The 24,274-nt window shown below is 53.9% G+C and overlaps 1 protein-coding gene across 1 annotated transcript in view; it reads left to right on the forward strand.

The window, feature by feature from the left end:
• The window catches only part of ABCG1 (ATP binding cassette subfamily G member 1), a 65,481-nt gene that overhangs the window by 36,626 nt on the left and 4,581 nt on the right, over window positions 1-24,274 (forward strand). The window contains exons 3-15 of the mRNA XM_070363621.1: window positions 6,145-6,262; window positions 7,350-7,485; window positions 7,553-7,600; window positions 10,758-10,808; window positions 14,630-14,775; window positions 14,928-15,051; window positions 15,938-16,052; window positions 19,280-19,428; window positions 19,604-19,705; window positions 20,747-20,915; window positions 21,875-21,975; window positions 22,081-22,239; window positions 23,512-23,630. Coding sequence (XP_070219722.1) covers window positions 6,145-6,262; window positions 7,350-7,485; window positions 7,553-7,600; window positions 10,758-10,808; window positions 14,630-14,775; window positions 14,928-15,051; window positions 15,938-16,052; window positions 19,280-19,428; window positions 19,604-19,705; window positions 20,747-20,915; window positions 21,875-21,975; window positions 22,081-22,239; window positions 23,512-23,630 — 1,537 coding nt within the window. The remainder of the gene's footprint in view (window positions 1-6,144; window positions 6,263-7,349; window positions 7,486-7,552; window positions 7,601-10,757; window positions 10,809-14,629; window positions 14,776-14,927; window positions 15,052-15,937; window positions 16,053-19,279; window positions 19,429-19,603; window positions 19,706-20,746; window positions 20,916-21,874; window positions 21,976-22,080; window positions 22,240-23,511; window positions 23,631-24,274) is intronic.

Here is a 24,274-nt window from a genome sequence, read left to right on the forward strand (position 1 = left end):
GGGTTGGGGAGATCCCCTGGAGAAGAGAAAGGCTACCCACTCCAGTATCCTTGCCTGGAGAATTGCATCAGTCCATGGAGTCGCAAAGAGTTGGTAACAACTGAGCGACTTTCACTTCACTTCCTGAGGTGCATTCTGGACAAGAGTTAGCTCATCCCAGGGGCTGCTGTCTGGCCAAGTTGGGGGAAGGGTATCCCACCACCAGGCTGGGGTCACAGGCCTTCAAACAGGCACTCCCCATGTGGGGTGGGGGGGGGGACAAAGGAGCAATTTCCTGTCTAAGGTCTAAGGGGTGTTTCTTAATTTTTCCGTAGCAAAGGAGAGCTGTCTGCATTTCCAAGGGAGGAAATTACCGGTTTTTCCCTCTGTTTGGGAAAGGTGTTTCCCTGATTAAAACTCAACAGCCCAGGGGTTCTGCTTAAGATTCAAAAGCAATTCCCACACTGAAGTGATGACAGGGGGCCTGAGGACCCTCCAGAAGCTCTGTGGATCCCATTTCTTGATCTCAGGGCTTGTTCCTTGGGTGGTTCCATCTGCGGGAGGTATATGGAACCATGTGTACACTACCGATGTGTTCCCTTTCCTCTCTGTATTCTATATGTCGGGCTTCCCTGGTGGCTCAGATGGTAAAGAATCCACCTTCAATGTAGGAAACCCAAGTTTGATCCCTGGGTAGGGAAGATCCCCTGGAGAAGGGAATGGCAACCAGTTCTAGTATTTCTGCCTGGAGAATTCCATGGACAGAGGAGCCTAGTAGGCTGCAGTCCATGGAGTCACAAGGAGTCCAACATGACTGAGTGACTAACACACACACACACTTTCTTTATTTTGGTAAAATTTGCATCAAAAGGGATTCCTCGGAAGTGATAGAACATGCACATTTTGACTGCTAGTATGTAAGAGTTTACAGACGACTGGGTGTATAACACAGAGGGATGTGACACAGAGGGGCAACAGTGGCCCATCCCTAAGGCAGTGCCCCCTCGGTGGGTTAATCTTGGAGACCATCCAGGCCGCTGGTCCTCCACAAGCTCCTGGCCATATCCTGCTAGCCCAACACTCACCAGAGGGGTCTGGTCATGTTGGAGGTGGCTTGGAAAGAAGTGACATCCAAATGGCTGTGCCTGAGATACTGGCCATCACTCTGAGCTCACCTGTACAAAGAGCTCACCTTCTGATTATTAATGTCATAGACACTTTCTCAGTGACCACTACACGCCAGGCACCACTGCACACGTAGGACATGGAGCTTCAGAAGATGGCTCTGCTTATGTCTTCCTGGAGCTGAGGGGGTCAGGAGGCAGAAGGAGGGGTGCATTGGGGGGCAGGTATCAGATTTCAGGCTCCCCTTGGGCACTCGGTTTGGTGGATGGGCATTGTCTTTAAAAGTAGCCTGCTCAGAGTGTCCTTCATTCCCCAAATGCAGAATGTCCGGACAGGCTCTTTCCAAATTGCTAACGTTGTAAGAGTAACTCACTGCAGGTATAACAGAGCCTTCAGTTTTCGCTTCATGCAAACTGTTAACAAGCATCTTTATCTCCGCTTTTTATAGATAAATACAGCCCCACCAGGCGGGTGCTGAATGGACTGTGGATGTTCTGAACATATCTCAGTTCCCCTTGGAAAGGATTTGTTTTTGTTGTTCAGTTGCTCCTACTCTTTGTGACTCCATAGACTGCAGCATGCCAGGCTTCCCTGCCCTTCACTGCCTCCTGGAGTTTGCTCAGATTCATGTCCTCTGAGTGGGAGATGCTATCCAACCATCTCATTCGCTGTGCCCTTCTCCTTCTGCCTCCAATCTTTCCTGGCATCAGAGTCTTTTCCAGCCACTTGACTCTGCATCAAGTGGCCAAAGTGTTGGAGCTTCAGCTTCAGCATCGGTCCTTCCAATGAATATTCAGGGTTGATTTCCTTTAGGATTAACTGGTTTGATCTCCTTACAGTCCAAGGGACTCTCAAGAGTCTTCTCCATCACCACAATTCGAAAGCATCAATTCTTCAGCGTCCAGCCTTCTTTATGATCCAAATTTCACATCTGTACAGGACTACTGGAAAAACCATAGCTTTGTCTACACAGACCTTTGTCAGCAAAGTGATAGCTCTGCTTTTGAATATGCTGTCTAGGTGTGTCATAGCTTTTCTTCCAAGGAGCAAGTGTCTTTTAGTTTCACGGCTGCAGTCACCATCCATAGTGATTTTGGAGAAAGGATTAGATTGTGGAAAAGACACCTCCAGTTGGCTTCATTTTCACGTCCTCAGCGGTGTTTATGGAGAAAGCCTTTACGGGTTTACTCTCATGGTTTTCCTTCCTAATACCCGCTGGGCAGGGCACAGGGTCTGTCAACCAATTCTGAGTTTAGTGGAGCCACGGGGTCGCTTGAAATGTTATGGTATGTCTTTATAAAACACAGCATGCTTAGCAAGGGCATTTGTAAAGCAAAACTCTGGAAAATGAATCTTGCTTCTCACAGACTGCTCTTGAACACCAAAGACAAGCCAGGCAAGATGATCCTTGGGTGCCCTTGGGCCTGTGGGCCTGTGGGGGCTGTGGGGATTCTCAATCAGGTCTGCTCCTCCTCTGTATTGGGCTTCTCTTCTCCCACAGATGCTCTGTCCTCCCGTGCCCTGGGCACCTGCTCTAGCCACCCTTCCAACAATAGTATTTCCTCTAACTGCTGGGGCATAACTAGGCTTTCAGCCAGGACCAGACATCACATTGTACTTTTGTCCTTTTCCCCATGAAGACCCCCTGAACATCCCCTCGATGTAAAGCATCCAGGGCTGTGAGACAGACTGGCCCAGGCTGGCTGGAAACTATGGGTTTCCATCTGCTGCCCCCCAGTGTCACCCCGCCCCCCCACTCACCAGCACATCTGCTCCAGCGCTCCTGGAGTTGGAGGTCAAGGAGGTCAAGGTCAACACTCCCACTGTTGGTCCCCAGCTTCTCGTTTCAGGCCGTGTCCTTCCCGTCTGAGAGGATGCTAGCAAAGCTGCCCCGCTGAACCCAGGGTCTAAGCAGAGTTTCCTTCCCTGTGATGGGTGCCCAAGGCACTATCATCTCTCTGTCTTGTCTGTCTTTCTGTTTCTGTCTCTCCATCCCTCCTGTCATCCCAGGTCTGGGTTTTGACCTGCCTTCGGGGCTGGACCTTTTAAGGACAGAGCACTCATGCCCTGTGTGGGGCTGATGGGCACTGGGTGGCTCTTCCTCTCAGGAGGTGTATGTGCTTACAATCCCCTGAGTGCTCACCGGCCAGATCCAAAGAGCAGCCCAGGATCTGCACCTGTGTAGACAAGTGACCTCTAGACTCGGAGGAGGCGGTTTATCCATTATACCAAAAGCTGGGCCAAGCAGAGCTTCCTCTGGGAAGTAGGGCAGGGGGGTGGAGTGGGGTGGGGTAGAGCATCTCAATTTCATGTTTCTATATGGGGATCAGACACCAGACTCTGCAGTGAAGGACGAGCTCGTTACATAAATACCGGGATGCACCTGGAGAAGGAAATGGCAACCCACTCCAGTATTCTTGCCTGGAGAATCCCATGGACAGAGGAGCCTGGCAGGCCACAGTCCATTGAGTCGCAAAGAGTCAGGCACAACTGAGTGACTAAGCACAGGGATGCATTTGTGTTCACCAACTCGCTCACACACTCGACTCTAACAGGAGTGCCCCCCATTGGCTCCCCAGCCCTCGGCCAGTGCAGAGCACGCCCTGTCCTCCCATCCTGGCCCATCCAGGGTGGGTGCAGGGGGATGCCTCCTGGACTTCTGAGTCCAGTGTCACCTTCAATCCCAAATACAGGTCTGTCGTTTTAAAAGAAAAGCAGGCTTCTGATATAAACGCGGTGCCCAAGAGGGTGGAGCACACACAGGGACACTTCTTGGCCAGCCAGCTCTGCGTCATGTCCCTCCCCGTCCCCCTGGGAGCCCACGCCCCCTCCTAGGAATGGGCTGGGAGGCAGATAACTCCTTCGGCTCCAGGTGTGTTGGTTTAGCCCGGGGTCCACAGTCAGACCCCCAGTTCTAAGCTGGTGGCTGTGAATGACAAGACCACAGTCTATACCCCGTATGTCTGCCTTTTCCCCTGAAAGGCTGATGCTTCCCCCAGGTCCCAGACTCGGGTCTGTTCCTGGCATCCTGGCCATGGGCATCACAGCCTGTGTGAGGTCCCTGGAAGTGTTACTATTATCCAGTGCCCTCGTGTGGACCCCATCATCAAGGGTCCCAAAGAGAGCAGCTCCCATGGTCCCCTGCCCGAGGGAAGGGGCCTCACAGACCCCCATGGCAAGACTGCCCTCAGGCATCATGATCCAGAATGTACATGACCTCCAAGTGGCTGGTGGTCAACTTAGCCACCCCATACCTCCTCGGGCAGCCCCGGTTTTCAGGGGACCAGCTGGGGGTTGGCTAGTTCTGAACTCAGGGAAGCACAGAGCTGAAGGAAGGTTTGCACTGGAGTAACCCCAAGGCTGCCTGCACCCCCCAGGAGACCAGTAATGAGCAGATGCCTGGCATTAGTGCTCTCTCGGTGACGTCACACCAGTCCCCTGGGGTCCCCCTCCACAGAGCTCCCTCCCATGTGGACAGAGCCCAGTCTGGGGCTCTACCCGCCGTGGGGGGTCCCTGCTGTCCCCCAGCTCTTCCATCTGTGCCCACGGCTGGGCAGGTGTAACCTTTCAGGGTCGCTGACCCCTACCCTTGTGTTCTTTGGCCTCCCTGCTGTGTGTCTGTCCACCTGCCATCACTGACATCCCAGTGGCAAGAATCTGACTTGCCTGCGGACCTAAGCGGCTCTCCCAGATACCCTTCAACCTGTCCATCTGCCACTCGGTCCCTTCCCCCCAGGATGACTGTCTCAGGTCTCCCTGGTGACCGCCACTCCCCATAATGAGTCAAGTCGCAAGGCTGCAAGCTTCCTGCCCTTTGCTTCTCTCGGCCTGATTAAAAAGTCCTCAGGGACTGACTCCCCATTCAAATCAGGGAGGCACCTGGTGACAAGTGGGGGTTTGGGGTTCCCATCTGTGAAAGAAGAGAGGCCACTGGGAGAAGATGCCGAGACCTAGACCCAGGCTGGGGTTTGAGTAAACATGGGTTTGGGGCCTGGGGAGTCACTAGGGGCTCGTCAGGTACCCAAAAGGCCCTGTCCTCATCAGGCCCCTTTCAGCTCTGCGTGGGGAACCAGAATGCTGAATTTGCCCAATTCTGATCATTTAAGGGCATGTCCTGGCAATGTTTCTCTGAGAAACATTGTTTCTCAATGTTTCAATGAGAACTGTCTCTGAATTAGGAATCTTCAGATGAATCTAGTTGCCTCTATTTGATTCCTTTTTAAAAAACAAAATTTATTTATTTGACTGTGTTAGGTCCCACTGCGGCACGTGGGATCTTTTAAGATCTTCAACCGTCTGCTTGAAAAGAAGTAACTGACTGTCTGGCATGTGTAGTTCTTTTTTTGCCCTTTCACAAGGCTCTTTGATGGAGATTTGGCAGAAAGTCCAGAGCAATGTGGTATAACTGCAAAATGATAAACTTTCAATTAGTAATGAATTATTAGCATGTGAAACATTTAATTACAAATGTGGATAAATTCTATATAAATAATTTATACCAATATAGATTTTAAATAGGTAAGTCATATGGATTCCTCATACCTGAGATCAGGGGTCCCCAGCCTCTGGGATCTAACGCCTGATGATCTGAGGTGGGGCTGATGTAATAATAATATCAATAGCAGGAAAGTGCACAATTAATGTGCTTGAATCATCCCCAAACCATCCCCTACCCCATGGTTCGTGGAAAAAATTGTCCTCCACCGAACTGGTCCCTGGTTCCAAAAAGGTTAGGGACGGCTGCCCTAGGTGATGTCCAGGAAAGGGCTTTGTAAATGCTACAGCCATTGTACACCCACTGGTACTTATCACTAATATAACCCATGAAATGCAACTGAGAAAGTAGGCAGAGGCATCTAAAGGACAGGAGGTCCATTTTCGTGCCCAGAACTCAGCGTTTTTATAAATACTGTGGGGTGAAAACCCTGGCCTGTGGCCTTGGGTCTGCAATTACATGCTCTGTGTTTGCCTCTGTAGCGCTGGGGACAGAGCCACTATGTCCTGGGATGGCTGGAAATGAACGTGATCCTTTTTTCACAGGATACAAGACCCTTTTGAAGGGCATTTCTGGAAAGTTCAACAGTGGAGAGCTGGTGGCCATCATGGGTCCTTCTGGGGCCGGGAAGTCCACACTCATGAACATCCTGGCTGGATACAGGTGAGCAGACCCTCAGCCAGTGGTCGGCCAGGGGCCAGCGGCATTGATGGGACACCCCATCACTTTCTAAGGCTCTGAGGAAGCCTCAGGGGAGCAGCTTCTGTTTGGTGAATGCAGTCATTTTTCAGCTCACCCCACACCCACACTCCTGCCCAGACTGCCCAGCACCATCCTGGAGCCACATGTGGCAACCTGGAGACAGGTCTCCCAGCCTAGTGCCCTGGGAAGCCAGTTGATCCAACCCATTCCTTGGAGGAAAGAAGGGACCCACCCCAGGGCCCATGGTCGTAGTAGTGGGCTGGACGAAGTTGGAGAGCAGGTGTAATCTCACTGGTCTCCATAGACTCTCTGTGTTTCTGTTCTCCGTGGCATCAACAAGGCAGCACAGGATAAGGTGGATCCTAGTAGGATGCCTGCGGCTCCCTCTACCTCCCTGGGCTGCGATGATGCACCAGAGCCGTACTGGACAGTAGAGATGCCCAGTGCGTCTGAGTGGGAGAGTGAGTGTGGCTGGTGGGGCCATGCCCCTCCGTCTCCACAGTATACCCAGGATGCCGCACTTCCACTGTGGTCTGAGAGAACAACTCCCCGTCTGCTCAATCTAGTGGGTCCAGGGCCCAGACTCCCTCTTCTTTTCTGAGCCACCTGGGCCTGGGGAGCCTGTACTGGTCCCTCCCAGTCAGCATCAGATTCATGCTGCCCTCAGAAACTGGTTCTGACCTACCTAGCGGTCCCACCCTGGGCTGCAGAGTCTTGGCCTTTCGGGGAGTTGATATAACCGAGGCTACACACAGGATTGTTAATATGCTCATCTTATAAACCCTGCAAAGCCAGGGGCATGCATGGGGCCTCATGTCCACAGGTAGGAGCATCCATGTATTGGTTTGGTCCGTAGGCACCTGCAATGAACGTGAGATCCCAGAGAGGCCCACACTTGTTCTCCCCTCCCTTTTCACACTGGGCCTTTTCTTCTTGGGGTTCCTTCCTCTGAGCATTGATCTGGGTGTCCTGGCCATGCCCAGCTTGGTGTCCCTACTGGTCCAGCTGGATGATGCTGGAAGGGGCTGTGGTCTCCCCCCTCCCTCAGCCTTGGAGGAGGGGGAGGCGGTGCAGGAGGGGCCGGGGGTCTCCCCCCTCCCTCAGCCTTGGAGGAGGGGGAGACCGGCATGAAGGGTGAGGTCCTCATCAACGGGCTCCCTCGGGACCTGCGCTGCTTCCGGAAGGTGTCCTGTTACATCATGCAGGACGACCTGCTGCCTGCCTGCTTCCGAAGGTGGCCTGTTACATCAGCGCAGGGCGACCTGCTGCCCCGCACCTGGCCCGCAAGAGGCCATGATGGCGGAGCGCGCCTGGTACCCGCCAGCCCCACACCTGGCCACCCCCATCCCCTACATGAGGCGGAGCGGCGCCTGTACCCCGCCCTCCCCTGCATCTACCCCCCATCCCCTACATGAGGCGGAGCGGCGCCTGTACCCCGCCCTCCCCTGCATCTACCCCCCATCCCCTACATGAGGCTGAGCGGCGCCTGTACCCCGCCCTCACCTGCATCTACCACCCACCCTCCACATGAGGCGGAGCGGCGCCTGTACCCCGCCCTCACCTGCATCCACCCCCCATCCCCTACATGAGGCAGAGCGGCACCTGTACCCCGCCCTCACCTGCATCTACCCTCCACCCTCCACATGAGGCGGAGTGGCACTGGCACCCCACTTTAACACAGAGTTCTGACCCCACGTGCTGTGTGGACAGCTTCACCCAAGGCAGCCTCCCAAGGCCCTGTAGACCCCAGATGGCAAGATTGAGGCCAGGTTTCTGAGAACGTGATTAACCTGGCTGATGTGGGGGACCACTGCCAGGGTGACCTCAGTCTCAGGCCCATGGGTCAAGGGTCTTTTCTTCCCATTGGTGTTATATGGCTTTGGCCAAAGTTCCAGGCAGTCTGGTGCCTGGATTAGGGCCCTGAGGGTCTTGTCCTCTGACTCATCTGCCTGCCAGGTGGGTATAAAACACGTGTTTGCTGCTCACTTGCTGGGTCTCAGGCCCACACACACGTTGTCCAGCAAGGTCATCAGACATGTAATCCTACACAACCACACGAGAAAGGGTGCCTTGGAGAGTTTAGCGGTTAGTCCAGGCATCTTGTACAGCGGGGTCTAGGATGGCCTGGCGTGGTCTGTACTCTTTGGGCAGACTGTGACCTAGCCCTGTGCCAGGTGGACAGGGACCACACTGACCCGCTGTGGGCTGTGGAAGCTGCTAGGGAGCCTCCCAGCCAGGAAGTCAGTGGGCAGCCCTTTCCATGATGGAGCATGGGTCCGTGGGGCTGCCTGCTTCTCTGCCATCTCATCTGCGGTGCAAGGCAGTGCCTGGTCTCCAGGCCTCTCCTGGCACACTGGGGACCTTCCCAGATAGTCTACCTCGTGCTTGGGCAGTAGACGAGCATTCACCATGGATTTCCACAAGAGAGGTCTTGTCTTGCACTCCTGACACACACGGGGCCAGGCTTCCTCTCTGGGGGGTTGCAGAGAGGTAGATGCCCAGCATTTTGGCTGAAGGGCAATTCCAAGGGATCCTCAGCTCAGCACAGAGAAGCAGAGAAGGTGTTGGGTAGGTGGTCTGCCTTCTAACCTGCTGCCCCAGCAGCCCTAAGTGCCCAGCAGCCTGACCATGTAGCCCCTCAGGCCTCCAAGTGGCTGTTCTCATGGGGGCATGGGCTGCTCAGGAGGAGTTTGCAAATAGGATTGTGAGGTTGGGAAATACATGATTTTTACTTACCCTCATTGTGGATCCTGAGGATTCCCGCATTGTCGCTTCACCTTTATCTGGGGCGACCAAAGCTTCATTCCCTGGTTACTTGTTTGAAAAACTTCACTTCGATTTCTAGCTCTGTCACCGCTTTCTTTTGAAAACGAGATCTTCGACTCCTGTTGTCACCTCTGTCTTCCCCCTAACGTGTCTCCAGGTTCTGCTGGGAAATCCATTTATTTTTCAGAATTGAACTCAATTACATTTTGATTTTGAGAACTTCATGATCCCTTTGATAAATACTGTGAAGTTAATGAGAAAAGATTAACTGAGTAAATGAGTTATTCTCAGTTAATGAGAAAGGATGGGCTTCCCAGGTGGCGCTGGTGGCAAAGAACCTGCCTGCCAATGTAGGAGACATAAGACACTTGGGTTTGATCCCTGGGTCGGGAAGATCCCCTGAAGGAGGAAATGGCAACCCACTCCCAGTATTCTCGCCTGGAGAATCCCATGGACAGAGGAGCCTGGCGGGCTACAGTCCATAGTGTCGCAAAGAGTCAGACACAGCTGAGGTGACTTAACACGCTGGCACACAATGAGAAAGGATCCCTTGTACTCTGCAGGGTCCTGTCCCACACGTGGGGATGATGCTGGCCACGAGCCCTTGGTGGTGCCTTTCCGTGCGCTGCTTCTGACCCTCCGCCCCCAGGCAGCCTGAGACATGACACTCGGAGTCACATGGCTGGCAGCTGCTCCAGCCTGATTCTGGGAGCTCAGCCTCTCAGCCCCTCACCCCTGCATCACAGTTTCTTGAGGGGCCACTGGGCAGCCTCCAGTAGCTCACCAGGTGGGCAGGTTCTGACCTCAGTGCTGTGCCAAGGAGGAGACTGAAGCCCTTGCTTCCCGAGGTCCCAGGAATCGGCAGAATGCTGGCCATGGTGATGGCTATTCAGGCCTTCGCCAGACAGGGTCAGGGGCCCCATGTGTGCTAGCAGGTGGGATATCAAACCAAACAACAGAAATAACAAAACTAGACCCTTTGTATGTTGTTGTTGTTCAGTCACTAAGTTGTGTCCGATTCTTTGCGACCCCGTGGACTGCAGCACACCAGGCTTACTTGTCCTCCACCATCTCCTGGAGTTTGCTCAAACTCATGTCCATTGAGTCGGTGATTCCATCCAACCATCTCATCCTCTGCCCCCCGTCTTCTGTTGTCTTCAGTCTTTCCCAGCATCAGGGTCTTTCCCAATTAACTCCTTTTGTGTACCACTTGCCAATTTCTGTGGTGTAAATACTCCCACTGTGGAGAATGGTAAGCTGTCAGTGGTTTCACAGGTGGCTTTGTGAAATTCCTGACAGTGATCTTGAAGCCTCCAAAGCCTGGGGAGTCCACGTCGCTCAGTTACCCACATCTAACTTCCCTCAGGGACCAGCAGAGAATCCACGGAAATGACTGGAAGCATCCCAGACCTCACTGCTCTCCAGGACCTTCCTTAGTGAAGCCGAGGGAGGTGGAGAGCCCGGACCTCTGTGGATTTCCTCTGTCATCCAGCAGCTGAGCCCCTGGGGCCACTGCTTTCTGGGACTTTCCTTAGTGAAGCTGAGGGAGGTGGAGAGCCTGGACCTCTGTGGATTTCCTCTGTCATCCAGCAGCTCAGCCCCTGGGGCTCTGGGGCCGCCGTCGCTGAGTTAGGTTGTCTTGCTGCTGGCCATCTGTTCTGACCCATACTGCTGCTCTTGTCCCCTACAGGTATCTGCACACCTCAAACTCCAAGAGAAGGACGAAGGAAGAAGGGAGATGGTAAGTGTATGCTTGGGTCACATGAAATCCACTTGGCAGTCACATGTGGAGGGGCCTCTGGGGACTGACTTGGCTTGTGGCTTGGCACCTGGCTGTTTTTGTTGGGGGGTCAGTGGCATAGCAATGTGCCCTTGGACTGGCACACGCCTTGAATGACCATGCTGCCACCAGACAGATGCAGCTCACAGATGTAGCAAGGACACGGGCTTGAGGAACCAAGCTCAGGCTTAGACCCAGCCCTCTGCCCCTTTTAGTTTCTGATACACTTTATACTCCATTGTTTTTGATAAAACACTAACAGTGAAGATGGTTAGTCATCCATTTAAAAATAACCAGCCTCCACTCCTACACACTTGCAAGAAGAAATTTGGTTCTTACCTGTTATTAACCAGCCTTTTAAAAATAACACAAGCAAGTTTCTGAGATGACAGAGATCTTGTGATCCTTTTCCTTGCTTTTTTGCCTCCCTGAAACCCCAGGGAGCCAAAGGGTGTTGGGTAAACAGACCCAGCGGGGAGCACCAGAAGCCCCCACTTAGTGGGGAGGCCTGGTTTATATTTATACACTGTCTAAGACAAACCCAACTCCCCTCCTCTCCACCCCATGGCTGGCACTGGTAGAGTTCCAGTGTAAGATGGGATTTGGTGAAATTCTACTTTTATTATATTATCCTGTCTTCCTGTGCCTGTAGGGCCACAGGCCAGCAGCAGAGAGAGCAAGATCTGTGGGGTTGGTGCCAGCAATGCAACTCGGCTCTTTATGTGACCATGCAAAATGGAATGAGTTCAGTTCAGTCGCTCAGTCATGTCCAAGTTTTTGTGGCCCCTAGACTGCAGCACACCAGGCTTCCCTGTCCATGACCAACTCCCGGAGCCTGCTCAAACTCATGTCCATCGAGTTGGTGATGCCATCCAACCATCTCATCCTCTGTCGTAGAAAACAGTCACAGTGTCAGCAGCAACATGACAGTTGATAGGATGTGATGTAAACTGCCTTGGGTTTCCCAGGTGGCGCTAGTGGTAAAGAACCCGCCTGCCAATGCAGGAAGCATAAGAAACCCGGTTCAATCCCTGGGTTGGGAAGATCCCCTGGAGGAGGAATGGCAACCTTCTCCACTATTCTTGCCTGGAGAACCCCATGAACAGAGGAGCCTGGCGGGCTACAGTCCATGGGGTCACAAAGAGTTAGACATGACTGAATGACCGAACATGCACACATCACAAATGACCTTGGAGCATGGTGTGTCTTTAGGGGCCCTCCTGTCCCTCCCTGTGCCCTCCTCTCCCAACCTCACTCTTCAGAAACCTGAGGATTCAGGTGGAAATTTGAGAGGATGAGGAAATGGCACATCCAGGGTAGGGAAGCCCGATTTCTGTGAGGAGTGAAAACCCCTCCTTGTAGATGCTTCACATGGACTCTGGTTCTGTAGCTGAAAGGAATAAAATGGATGAACAGACCCCAAAACACAGATGTGGGGAAAAAGCATGGGAGGCATGGGTGTTTCCACCACCACTCTGTTCTGAAGGGCGAGCCTCAGACACAGGCCAGCGCCCTGGGAGGATGGGTGAGCAGATGTGGGGGATCAGAGGGTGAACCTGCCCTGAAGTGAAGCAGAACTAAGCCCATTGAGGGGACCCTTCAGGCCAGGCCTCCTGGAAACCACTGGACAACCTGAGGCCAGATTGTCCAGCGCCTGGGACTTTTGTCCGTAGCTGCCTCCTGGAGGTGGGAAGCTGAGTGCAATGCTCTCATTAATGTCTGAGCTCCCAGAACAGATGCAATCCATGAGTAAGTGGGTGTGGGATGGTTTGCCTGCAGCGTGGTCCGGGAGACCAGCCCTTCCAGGTGGGAGGGGCAGCCGGGAGGGAGCGTTTGCTAAAGGGCGGGGGCGAGGGGCACGTGTGTGCCTCTCAGCTGACTCCACAGAGGAGCACCCACAGCCAGTCCTTCAGCCCTGCACCCGCTCTGTCTGTCAAGTGTCGACCGGTCCTCCTCGCCCTCAGCAGGGTCCAGCCCCCCTCCCCCCTCAGAACCATCGGCAGGGCTGCGTGATTGTCAAAGGAGAGGACAGGCCCTGACTCATTTCCCTCCAGCCCCGTTGTGTCCCTGGGTCCTGGTTGTTTACTTCTCGAGGAAACATAAAAGGCTGGAATGTTCCAGCAGGTAGTGGAATGTTGCCCAGTCCACCTCGTTTCCCAGAAAAGTGGCCCCAGCCTCGAGAACCCCCCAGTGAGGGGTCTTCCTCAGGAGTGAGGTCTCCCAGGAGGGGACATTGTTCTTTCTGATTCACTTTAAAACAAAACCAGCCTTCAGGGCGTCACTCCTGAGAGCATCCTAGACAAGATGCCTGCACGCAAGGGAAACAGGAGGTGCTGACCTTGGCGTCCGCCTCCAGCATCCTTCCAGTGGGGCAAAGGGCAAGAAGGGAGTGGGTGGTCTTCCTCCTGAACCTTTGGACTGGATTCCTGGAGACTGCCGGAGCCATGTCATCCTGGGAAGGCCAGTGGACTGTCCACACGAGGGAAAGCGTTCCTGAAAGATGGCCTTTTCTGGGCAACCTTGCTGCGAGCTTCCGGGATGGCATGCCTCAGTGGCTGTATGTTCTAGAAGAGGTGGTGGAGCTGGGTTTAGGGCTCAGCAGGGGAAAGGCCAAGCAGGATTCAAATGCAGATCTATCTGACCTGCCTGCTTCCAGTGCGTGGAGCAGTAGCACCCCGGTCCTTCCCATCACCGAGGCCACATTGTGTCCTGACCGCGCAGAAGTGATTCAAGAGCCAGAGTGGAAATTTTTCTCCTTGAGTTCCTTCTCCTTGAGGATGACCTCAGCTCCCTAGAGAAGTTGCTGGACTAGGGTCCACCTGCTGCCACCATGGGCTAGGACAATGGCCCAGGGAATTCTCGCAGGACCTCTGTGGCAGGTTGTCTCGCACCCCACTGGGAGGTGAACCTGACAAGGAGGCCAGAAGGGCGGCACCTGACCTCTGCCTTCTTGTGGCCACCTCCAGGAGACACCAGGATGGACCCGAACACTGACCGCTGTGGATGAACTGATGAACGGTTTACACTGAACTCTTCTGACCTTCCTGCTCCTGAGTCCAGCCCGGATCAGGGATGGGGCAGCCAGGGAGGGCTGAGCACACAGTGGGCTGTTTATACCTTGGTTCCCAGGCAGCTCCCAGGGCAGTGTTGGCAGGGTCTCTAAGAGAAGCAGTGATAGCTTTAAGCAGTGTCATTGCCTTGCTGCTGAATCAGAGGCCTTCTTTTCCCATTTACAAGCGTGGATGGAGCTCTGTCTTTCTGGGAGACCTGGCCTGTGTGGTTGAGTCCACGGGAGCTATGTGCACTAGCAATAGTGTGACTAACAGTTGTTGCCGAGTGAATGCTTACCATGTGCCAAGCGTTTTATCTGTTATAGCATTAAACTATCAGGGTGGCCCTCCCCTTGGTGCTGGTCAGAAACCCAGTCACTCGTCCACTTATGTGTCCATGGATCCACCCTTTCTGCAGTGTTTATCCAACACCTTCTCGGCCCTGGCCCTGAGTGAGGCTCACACATGAACGGACTTGCTAGGTTGCCAGCCAGAGGCAGGACCAGGACTCCAGCCCAGGCTGGCCTGGCCCCAGCCCCGCCTCTCAGTCTCCTGAGTCTCAGCCTCCTTAATCAGGACATCAGGCCTGGCAACGCTGGGGTGGGCCGGATGTGCGGTCCCAGGTGTGTCTGGGAGTTGGGTGGAGAAGGAGATCGGAGTTCCACGTGGGCCCTGTAGGTGGCGAGGAGCGGCTGTGATCTCTGATGCCACTCTGCTTCTGCTGTCCCCCAGGTCAAGGAGATCCTGACGGCCCTGGGCCTGCTGTCCTGTGCCAACACGCGGACCGGCAGCCTCTCTGGCGGTCAGCGAAAGCGACTGGCCATCGCGCTGGAGCTGGTGAACAACCCTCCCGTCATGTTCTTCGATGAGCCCACCAGGTAATCAGGCCCTGCCCTCCCCGCCAGCAGAAGGGGCCACCTCTCCGCCCGCTGAGGGGCTCAGGCCAGCCTGCACAGACACAACCAGGGCGCTCTGAATGAGGGGTCTGGTTGGGGCTCACAGACGTCTCACGGTGTCCCTTGACTTGCAGTGGCCTGGACAGCGCCTCCTGCTTCCAAGTTGTCTCCCTGATGAAGGGGTTGGCCCAGGGCGGCCGGTCCATCATCTGCACCATCCACCAACCCAGTGCCAAGCTCTTTGAGCTGTTCGACCAGGTACGTTGGCCCACTGTCATTGGCCTGGGTGAAACCAAATCTAGGTACTCGCAGCTTAGTTCATGAGGGTGTCTTCATTTTTGAGTGGCCTTAGGTGTTATGTTTCTTAAGACGTTGATGCCATAAGCACTTCAGGTGGCAGGGCCAGAGGGGATAGGAAGAGCTGGCCAGTGTCCTCTCTCTAGGGTCTTGGATGAGTCACTGACATTACTGAGGCTTCATTAATGGCCCCCTGATGACAGGACGGGGACACTTGCCATACAGAATTAGATGGCAGGTTGTGATATTTGTACGGTATCATCTCTTTTATAAATCTTATGCTTTTATATCATCCTGAGCAAAAAAATGTCCCAAGGAATGCAGTGTGTATAGCTCCAAAATCTGGCCTAAGCAAGTGGTTAGCATGAGGGGAAGAAAGGCAACAAAGTGAATAATTCCTGGTCATATGATAGCTTCTGTCTTTCCTGACTTATCATGGATTTCCCTTTGAACTTTGAGTCCTTGGGAGGTAACATAAAGCTGTCCTGAGAGAGGAATTGATGGATTGATGGATGAATGGATGGATAGATAGATGGGTGGATGGTTAGATGGATGGGGTGAATGGATGGGTGGATGGATGGATGAGTGGATATATAGATGGATGGACAGGTGAGTGGATGATGGGGTGAATGGGTGGATTGATGGATAGATAGATGAATAGATGGATGGATGGTTGGGTGAGTGGATGGGTGAGTGGTTAGGTGAATGGATGGATGGATAAGTGGATGGATAGATGGATGGATGGTTGGGTGAGTGGGTGAGTGGATCATTGGATGGATGGATTGAGAGTTTCTCTCCCTTTACAGAGTAAGGCAGAGTTGATGTTTTCCTTCTTACTCTTTTTCAGCTTTATGTCCTCAGTCAAGGACAGTGTGTGTACCGAGGGAAAGTCTCAAACCTTGTACCATATTTGAGGGACTTAGGTCTGAATTGCCCAACCTACCACAACCCGGCCGATTTCGGTGAGTTGAGCCTTGACCAGCCAAAAGAGGGTCTTTTTTATTCCTGGTGGGTTTCCACTCTTACCTTTAGCCTTCAAATCAAGAATTACTTTAATATTCCACAGATAGTTCAAGTGCCGTCCTGAGGCAGAACTTTCAAGACCAAGTCAAAAGAGGTTTTCTTTCCTCCAGATGAAATACCTGGGACTAGAAACAAGGGATCTGTTGTTAGGTCAAATATTTCCCAATACTTGACTGTGTGATGCTTTCGGTCTAAAGGAAGTTATTTCTAAAAAGAAATAACCTTTAACAAATTCCCCTTTGCATTGATTAATGCAGATGTTAAAATTCAGCTTAAATTTTGACCAAACACAACAAATTTTGACCAAAGCAGTTTTGAACAAGACCCTGGGATCCAGGGCTTCCCTTGTACTTCAGCTGGTAAAGAATCTGCCTGCAATGCAGAAGACCTAGGTTCGATCCCTAGGTTGGGAAGATCCCTGGAGAAGGGAAAGGCTACCCACTCCAGTATTCTGGCCTGGAGAATTCCATGGGCTCTATAGTCCATGGGGTCGCAAAGAGTCGGACATGACTGAGTGACTTTCACATCACTTCACTGGGAACCCAGGACTTTCCTAGTAGCTCAGACAGTAAAGCATCCGCCTGAAATGCAGGAGACCCAGGTTCAATCTCTGGGTCCGAAGATCTCCTGCAGAAGGAAATGGCAACCCACTCTAGTATTCTCACCTGGAAAATTCCGTGGACAGAGAAGCCTGGCGGGCTATAGTCAGTGAGGTCGCACAGTCAGACACGACTTAGCCACTAACACCCTGGGAGCCTAGAGCCCAGGTTAATGACAGGAGTCGCTCCTCCTGATCCAGAGGCTGCAGCTTCTGTGCTTTGCAGCTCATGCTTTATGAGCTCCATGCTCAGTGCCCCCAGGGCTCCCGCTTTGGCCTTTCCTCTTGGCCGGAACCCTCCAGGGCACTGACACCAACGTCCCAAGTCACTTCCCCACCAGATCTGCCCATTGTGCAGCCTGCACGTTTGTCTGCAGATGGCAGCCCCTTTGTGTCCAGTGCCTCTGGAACCATCTCCCTGTCCTCCTGTCAGATCCACCACTTCTGTTCCCTGCTGTCCAAGTGCAAGAACTTGCAACCCCCCTTGCTTGCCTTCTTTTCCTTTTGAGCTTCGTAGTCACTAGACCACCAAGTGCTTGTACACCCCGATCCCGTCCCATTCTCCCCCTCGACCATGGTGCATGGGGTCCTGTCCTGGCCATCGTGTCCTGCTTCCCTGGGGCCCCACAAGCTGGGTGGTCTGAAACAAGAGGAAGTCATGTTTCAGACTCTGGAGGCCAGAAGTCAAGGTGTCTGCAGGGCCGGGCTCCCTCCTGAAGCTCTGGGGGAAGGTCCTTCCTGCCTCATCCAGCTTCTGGAGGCTCCAATGGTCCTTAGCCTGTGACCCAACATGGCTTTTTTCTCTGTGTTTCTCTGTGTGTGTCTGTATGTCACCTCCTCTTCTAATAAGGACACCAGTCATTTGATTTAGTTGTTGTTCAGTCGCTAAGTCATGTCCGACTCTCTGTGACCCCATGGACTGCAGCACCGCCAGGCTTCCCTGTCCTTTACCATCTCCTGGAGTTTGCTCAGATTCATGTCTATTGAGTTGGTGATGCCATCCAACCATCTCATCCTCTGCAGCCCCCTTCTCCATTTGCCTTCAGTTGGATTCAGGGCTCATCCTAAATCCAGGATAATTTCATCTCAAGATCCAAAACCAATTACATCTGCAAATAACCTTTTCCAAAGAAGGCCACATTCTGAGATTCCAGGTGGACATGAGTCTTTTGGGGGGGCACACTTCAACCCATTCCATTCCTCCTTCTTGGTCTCCTGGTCATCAGCCTTCCTCACTCAGTTGTTTTACTTTCAAGCATCCAGCCCCAGCAGTTCCCCAGACCCCACCTTTCCTACACATCCTCTCCCAAGTTGTGTTCCATGAGATGCTATTGCTGGGAAATGCCTCTGTCTTACAAGAAGGGCGCTCTGACGAAGCCGGGCCAGAGTGGGGTGAGCGGGAAGGAGATGCGGGCCGAGGGAGAGGAGGAGGAGTCTTAAGCATCCTTGATGGTGGGGATGGTCAGGTTGGCTGCATAGTCGTTCAGGAGCAAGGACAGTGGGGGACAGGTGCTGCTGAACAGGAAGGGCGGTGAGGTCCATGGCCAGCAGAGAGATGAGGACCTATAGGGAAGGACAGATGGGAGGAGAAAGGACCAGGGCACTGGGGAGAGCCCAGGGAGGGGCTCCTCAATATCATGCCTGAGGAGAGGGAGAGACGTGGGGAGAGAGGGGCTGTTTGGAGGGTGGTGGGTGTGAATGACCAGCAGAGCAGGCAGTTCTGGCTGGGTTGGTGTTGATCGTGACATTCTGGTGGGGCCAGGCTCTCCTGGTTTGTGATCCGATGCAGAGAGAGTTAGCTGTCCTGGCCTGGGCTCTGGAAACAGCTGGTTTTGCCAGAAAGGGTCCCTGGGGGCATTGCATTAGCAAGAATCTTACTGAGATGAAGGATCCGGTCCTACATCAGGAGGAATGGGGGAGGGTGGAGGGAGAGCACAGGTGGGAGGAGAGGAAGGAGCAGCAGGTGCCAGGGGAGGGTGGACCCCAGAGAGAAAGAGCAAGGTGGGACCTTGGACAGTCTGGGGTACAGAGGAGGCATGATACCAGGGTCAAGGAGGGTCGGTGGAGGGATCTGAGAGGTGGAGCTTGTAGTCCAAAACCTCAGCAAACCCCTCTCAGGACCCCCAGCACTTCTTCTTGGTCCCAAAGAGCTGCCTCAGTGCTCATCGCTCACCCTCATCCTGGGAATTGCCTTCCCAACAGGAATCTTGCTTCCTTCTGCCCTCCTCTCAGCTCCATCTCTGATGCATGCATGCCCATGACCAGCACTCAATAAATACTAGACAGATGAGTAAGTTAATAGATGCATGAGCTCATGACTTCTCGGGCTGTCCAACATCACAATCTGTATTTGCATTTCCAGCCTCCTGATATGATCAACGGCCTTGCTGGGCATTGAGAAAGGAAACATTGGCTGCTAAATGATTTTTATCACACCATTAGCATCCTCACGCGGCATCTATATAATCAGTTAAAAGATATTCCCACCGGATTACTGACTTTGTTGCAAAGGAAGAGGCCCATATGAGCAATGCTGGGCTGAACGCTCTGTCTCTCTCCTCTGTGCAGTCATGGAAGTCGCGTCCGGCGAGTACGGCGACCAGAACGGCCGCCTGGTGAGAGCGGTCTGGGAGGGCAAGTGCGACTCTGACTGCAGGAGAGAGCCTGGGGGCGATGCCGAGGTGAATCCTTTTATTTGGCACCGGCCCTCTGAAGAGGTAAAGCAGACAAAACGATGGAAGGGGTGGAGAAAGGTAATGCACACCCCCAGCCCCCGGGAGCACTGCACGCAGCCCTGCACGCCTGCTGCACGAGCACTTTCCTCAGCTCAGAGGAGGGGGCGTCCGGGGGCCGGGGGGCTCACCCCTCCTCTCCCCCTTGGTGTGTCCCCAGGACTCCACTTCCATGGAAGGCTGTCACAGCTTCTCTGCCAGCTGCCTCACCCAGTTCTGCATCCTCTTCAAAAGGACTTTCCTCAGCATCATGAGGGACTCGGTAAGGCGGTGTGCAGTGGTCTCCATGGCAACAGAAGCTGAGGGGTCACCTTTGGGTCTGTTCATCTGCTTGCGCTTTCCTTTTTCTGCATCAGTCAGTTTTCTGTGATGCCGCAGTAACAAACACTCCCTGGCTGCTAGTGGTTATGACAGTAGTCATGTCTGGTTCGTGTAACCTGTGGGTGGCTGTCAGTTGTGGTCCTGCCCCATGTGTCTTCTCGTCTGGGGACCCAGAATGGAGGACCGGCTCCGGTTCTAGAAAAGAACGTGGCAGGGGAAAGTGTCGGAGAAACCCAATGGCAGCCCTTATAGCTTCCTGCTCCTGGCGGGGTGGCGGAACCTGCCACTGGTGCTCACGTTCCATTGGCCAAGGCTGGCATCAGGGAGGGGATTCCTCCCTCTGGGAAGCCCCACCCAGCAGAGGAAGGAGTTGGTGAAGGATTGGGAATCAGAACAAGATCCAGCCTTTCGAGTGGACAATCTGACAGCCTGTGTAGGGGGTCCCTGAGTGCCCAGGAGCCTCTGGAACCCAGTTTGAAAGATAGAGGGGCTGGGAGCCATCCAGCCCCTGCTCTGCAAGGGTGGGTCTGTCCTGCGGCCGTTCTTTGTCCGCTTCACCACCGTTCTTGTCACTTGTCCCCTCCTCCGAAGGGACACAGTCCTGCTTTGCTATGTTGAAGGGGATTTAATGCAGGATAGAAGTTCCTTCTGCTTGAACAGCAGTGAAATGCTGCCCTGTGAGTTTGTGTGTGTATGTGTGTGCGTGTATGCACACACACACTCACATGAGCTGGTGTAGGGTCCTGGGCTTGGTATAATGGAAGCTTAAACTAAGGGTAGTGAATGAATGGGCTTCCTGGGTGACTCAGTCGTAAAGAATCCGTCTGCAATGCACAGGCCTCAGGAGAAGCGGGTTGACTGCCACCTTTCTGGAGGGAAGGGGCAGAAGCCTTGACCGCCCCCTCTGGGGCCCCTGGTCTCCTTGTCCTCTCACTGCCCACCTCCGAGCTTGCACACCTGAGTGTGGACCTCGTCTGCCCAGGTCCTCACGCACCTGCGGATCACGTCCCACATCGGCATCGGCCTCCTCATTGGCCTGCTGTACCTGGGGATTGGCAACGAAGCCAAGAAGGTCCTGAGCAACTCCGGCTTCCTCTTCTTCTCCATGCTCTTCCTCATGTTCGCGGCCCTCATGCCCACCGTCCTCACATGTGAGTGCCTGGTCCAGCCTGCGCCCACCCCTCCTTCCTTGTCTGCCACTAAGTCGTGGCTTTCTTGGCCACAAACATAGAGTGTTTTATTTTATTTTTTAAAATACCGTTTTCTTTGTTGACAGATGTAGGTATGATTGTATGTTCTGTTAGATGAGAAAATGCATACCATGTTTAAGCCAAAGGAGTGAATCACTAATAGAAGATCTGTAAGCCTTGTGGAAGGCTGAGAGATTTTAAAAGGTTTTCTAATTGGGAACCCCTCAAATGCTACTGTGTGAGCATTACCTCATTCAGTTAAGATAGCCCTGGTGCAGCCAAATTTGTGAGCGGGTAAAGCTATTCTGGGTTGGAAAGATTCCCTGGAATAGGACACGGCAACCCGCTCCAGTATTGTTGCCTGGAGAATTCCATGGACAGAAGAATAGGGCGGGCTACAGTCCATGGGGTCGCAAAGAATTGAACACGACTGAAGTGACTTAGCATGCAGCAATGCTGTTCTAGGTGGATTTCTGTGCAATTCTAGGCTGCTTGCAGAGCAGGCTGCCCTCAGCCGCTTCAGGGGGACAGTGTGGAAAACTGGCTTCACCAGGCTCCCAGCCTAGACAGCTCCTCCAGCAGTTCCTCCTCCTTAAGTTGCCCTGAGTTTACAAGGGCAGCTTCTGAGGACTTGCCCAGGGAAAGGCATTGCATTGTCAGTTACTCAGTGAAAACAGGTTCAGCAGGAGATACTTGGACCAGTCACTACAGTGATGCCAGCGTACTAGGCAGTTTCTCCAGGCAGGTGAATCATTTCATACCTTTCCATTCAAACTCCAGATATTAATACTTGAAGCACTTCAGATTCACAGGAAGGCAGCCCAAGTTGGGGCTGCAGAGGGCCTTGCAGGAGACCCCTTGTCTGAGTTCTTGGAGTGCTGTAATGTCCAAGTGACCCTTTTCACTTTCCTGCCCCCTAGTTCCTCTGGAGATGAGCGTGTTTCTCCGAGAACACCTGAATTACTGGTACAGCCTGAAGGCCTACTACCTGGCCAAGACCATGGCGGACGTGCCCTTTCAGGTGCGCATGCGCCCTGGCGTGGCATGACGGGGCGGGGCTCTCCAGCATCCCTGGGGGGCGGGAGGCGCGGCTTGCAGGTGAGGGTGACGGGTGCTGTGTTTCCAGATCATGTTCCCCGTGGCCTACTGCAGCATCGTGTACTGGATGACGTCGCAGCCGTCTGACGCTGTGCGCTTCGTCCTGTTCGCGGCACTGGGCACCATGACCTCCCTGGTGGCGCAGTCCCTGGGCCTGCTGATCGGAGCTGCATCCACATCACTGCAGGTACCAGCCAAGGATGTACCATGGGGCGGACCTCGCTTCCCCACCTCCACCCATGTGGCTGGGGCTGCGGGCCCTGTGGGCTCAGTACCCCGCCCCTGAGACCCCTCCTCCTGATTCTGTCCTGACTTCCCAGCCTGGCTTCAGCAGGTCGGTCAGTCGGTCGCTGGGGAAGGGATCAAGGTGTCCTGGCTGCTCAGGATTGGCAAATTGACAGCAGCAGGTGGCCTTACGGGTCACGGGGCACACCAGTGCTGTTCTCACCAAGCACCTGTTTGGGGAGGAGCGGCTGGTCTCTGGCACAAGGACGGGCTGAGTTTGTGCCCAGAGGCCAGCTGGACCTGTGATTGAACATGAGCTCATTGAGTCTAAGCACCCCCACAAGTTAGGTGCAGTCCTCCCATTTCACAGATGGGGAGACTGAGGCCCAGAGAGGCAAGGTGATTTTGTCACAGTCACGCAGCCAGCTCTCAGGCCAAGCTCTCAATTCCTATGTTTTGTTGCCTCTGTGGGATCCACACAGCTGTTCCCCAGACAACCCCATCACAGCTCACACTCCCACCTGCCCAAGCCCCTCCACATGCCCCTTCTGGATGTCTGGTGCCACCTACTCCCAGCCTGCCAAACCCACTGTGTGCACAGTTTTTGCATCTCCAGGGCTTCATGTGTTCAGGCCAGTCTGAGCCTTAGGAAACAAAGCCAGAAGCCTGGGGAGTCAGCACCCCACGGCTTTCTGCTGCCCCCTCCCCTGCTGCGTGGCCTCGTGTTCCATGTCCACGGCCTCTGGGCAGCACCCGCATCCATGGGCGGGAATGGCAGTGGTGTCCATCTCACAGCCAACAGCCGTAGAAAGTGCTGGGCCCATGCCAGCTGCTCTCGGCACCCAGGGAGTCTCACTCCTGACCCTTCCTTGCTGGGACACAGGATGTCAACTCCTCAGGCGTGTGCCTCCCACCCCACAAGCGCCCTCATGGCCCCACCAGCATCTCTCTGTCCCTGCTTTTCAGGGCCTCCATGCTCTTTCAGCCTCCGTCCCCTCTGCTGGGTTCTGCTGGGTCCTGCTGGGCACCAACCTGGCTCCTCCTTGTGCAGGAGACCAGACTGCTCCTCCCCAAAGGGGTGCGTCTGTGCCATCCTGGTCCTGGATGACCTGGATGACCTGGACGACCTGTCCTGACAGCTCTGGCCCTTTCCTGGAAGCGTGGGCTGTGGGCTCCAGGCCCCCTTAGGAGGAGGGGGTGGGTAGGAGTAAGGTCCTTCTGTGTCCCCTCCCAGGTGGCGACCTTCGTGGGACCCGTCACGGCCATCCCTGTGCTCCTCTTCTCAGGGTTCTTCGTCAGCTTTGACACGATCCCCACCTACTTGCAGTGGATGTCCTATGTCTCTTACGTCAGGTAGCCTGCGGGGCCCCTTAGAACTAGGGGCCTTTAGGACAACAAAGGGAAGGGAACTGGGGACAGGCAGAGGCTCACGAAAGCCCCTCCTTGGCCGTCAGCTAGATGCCGGGTGGATTCTCAGGTCATGAACCTAGAAAGTATCAGTGCCTTTTTCTTCCCAGTTGTGTGTGCCTCACCTTCACACACAGACACACAGACACACACACACACACACTCGTGGATAAAATAAACCCTAGCTACTGGTGCCCTGGAAATGGCAACTCACCCCAGTATTCTTGCCTGGAGAATCCCATGGCCAGAGGAGCCTGGTGCATTATGGCCCATGGGATCGCAAAGAGTTGGACATGACTGGGCGACCAAGCAAGCATTCACTGGTGCCCTGGACAAGCCATGGCAACCCCATGTCCTACGTGCTTTAGAGAGCTGCCTTGAAGAATTTCATTCTTCTCTGGAATAAACACTGCTTATAACAAGGTTCTTATTGTTGTTCAGTCGCTAAGTCATGTCTGACTCTTTGCACCCCCATGAACTGCAGCACACTAGGCTTCCCTGTCCTTCACCATCTCCCAGAGGTAGCTCAAATTCATGTCCACTGAGTCAGTGATGCCATCCAACCATCTCATCCTCTGCCACTCCCTTCT

This window comes from Bos mutus, chromosome 1 (assembly GCF_027580195.1).
Source record: "Bos mutus isolate GX-2022 chromosome 1, NWIPB_WYAK_1.1, whole genome shotgun sequence".
NCBI classification, from domain to species: domain Eukaryota; kingdom Metazoa; phylum Chordata; class Mammalia; order Artiodactyla; family Bovidae; genus Bos; species Bos mutus.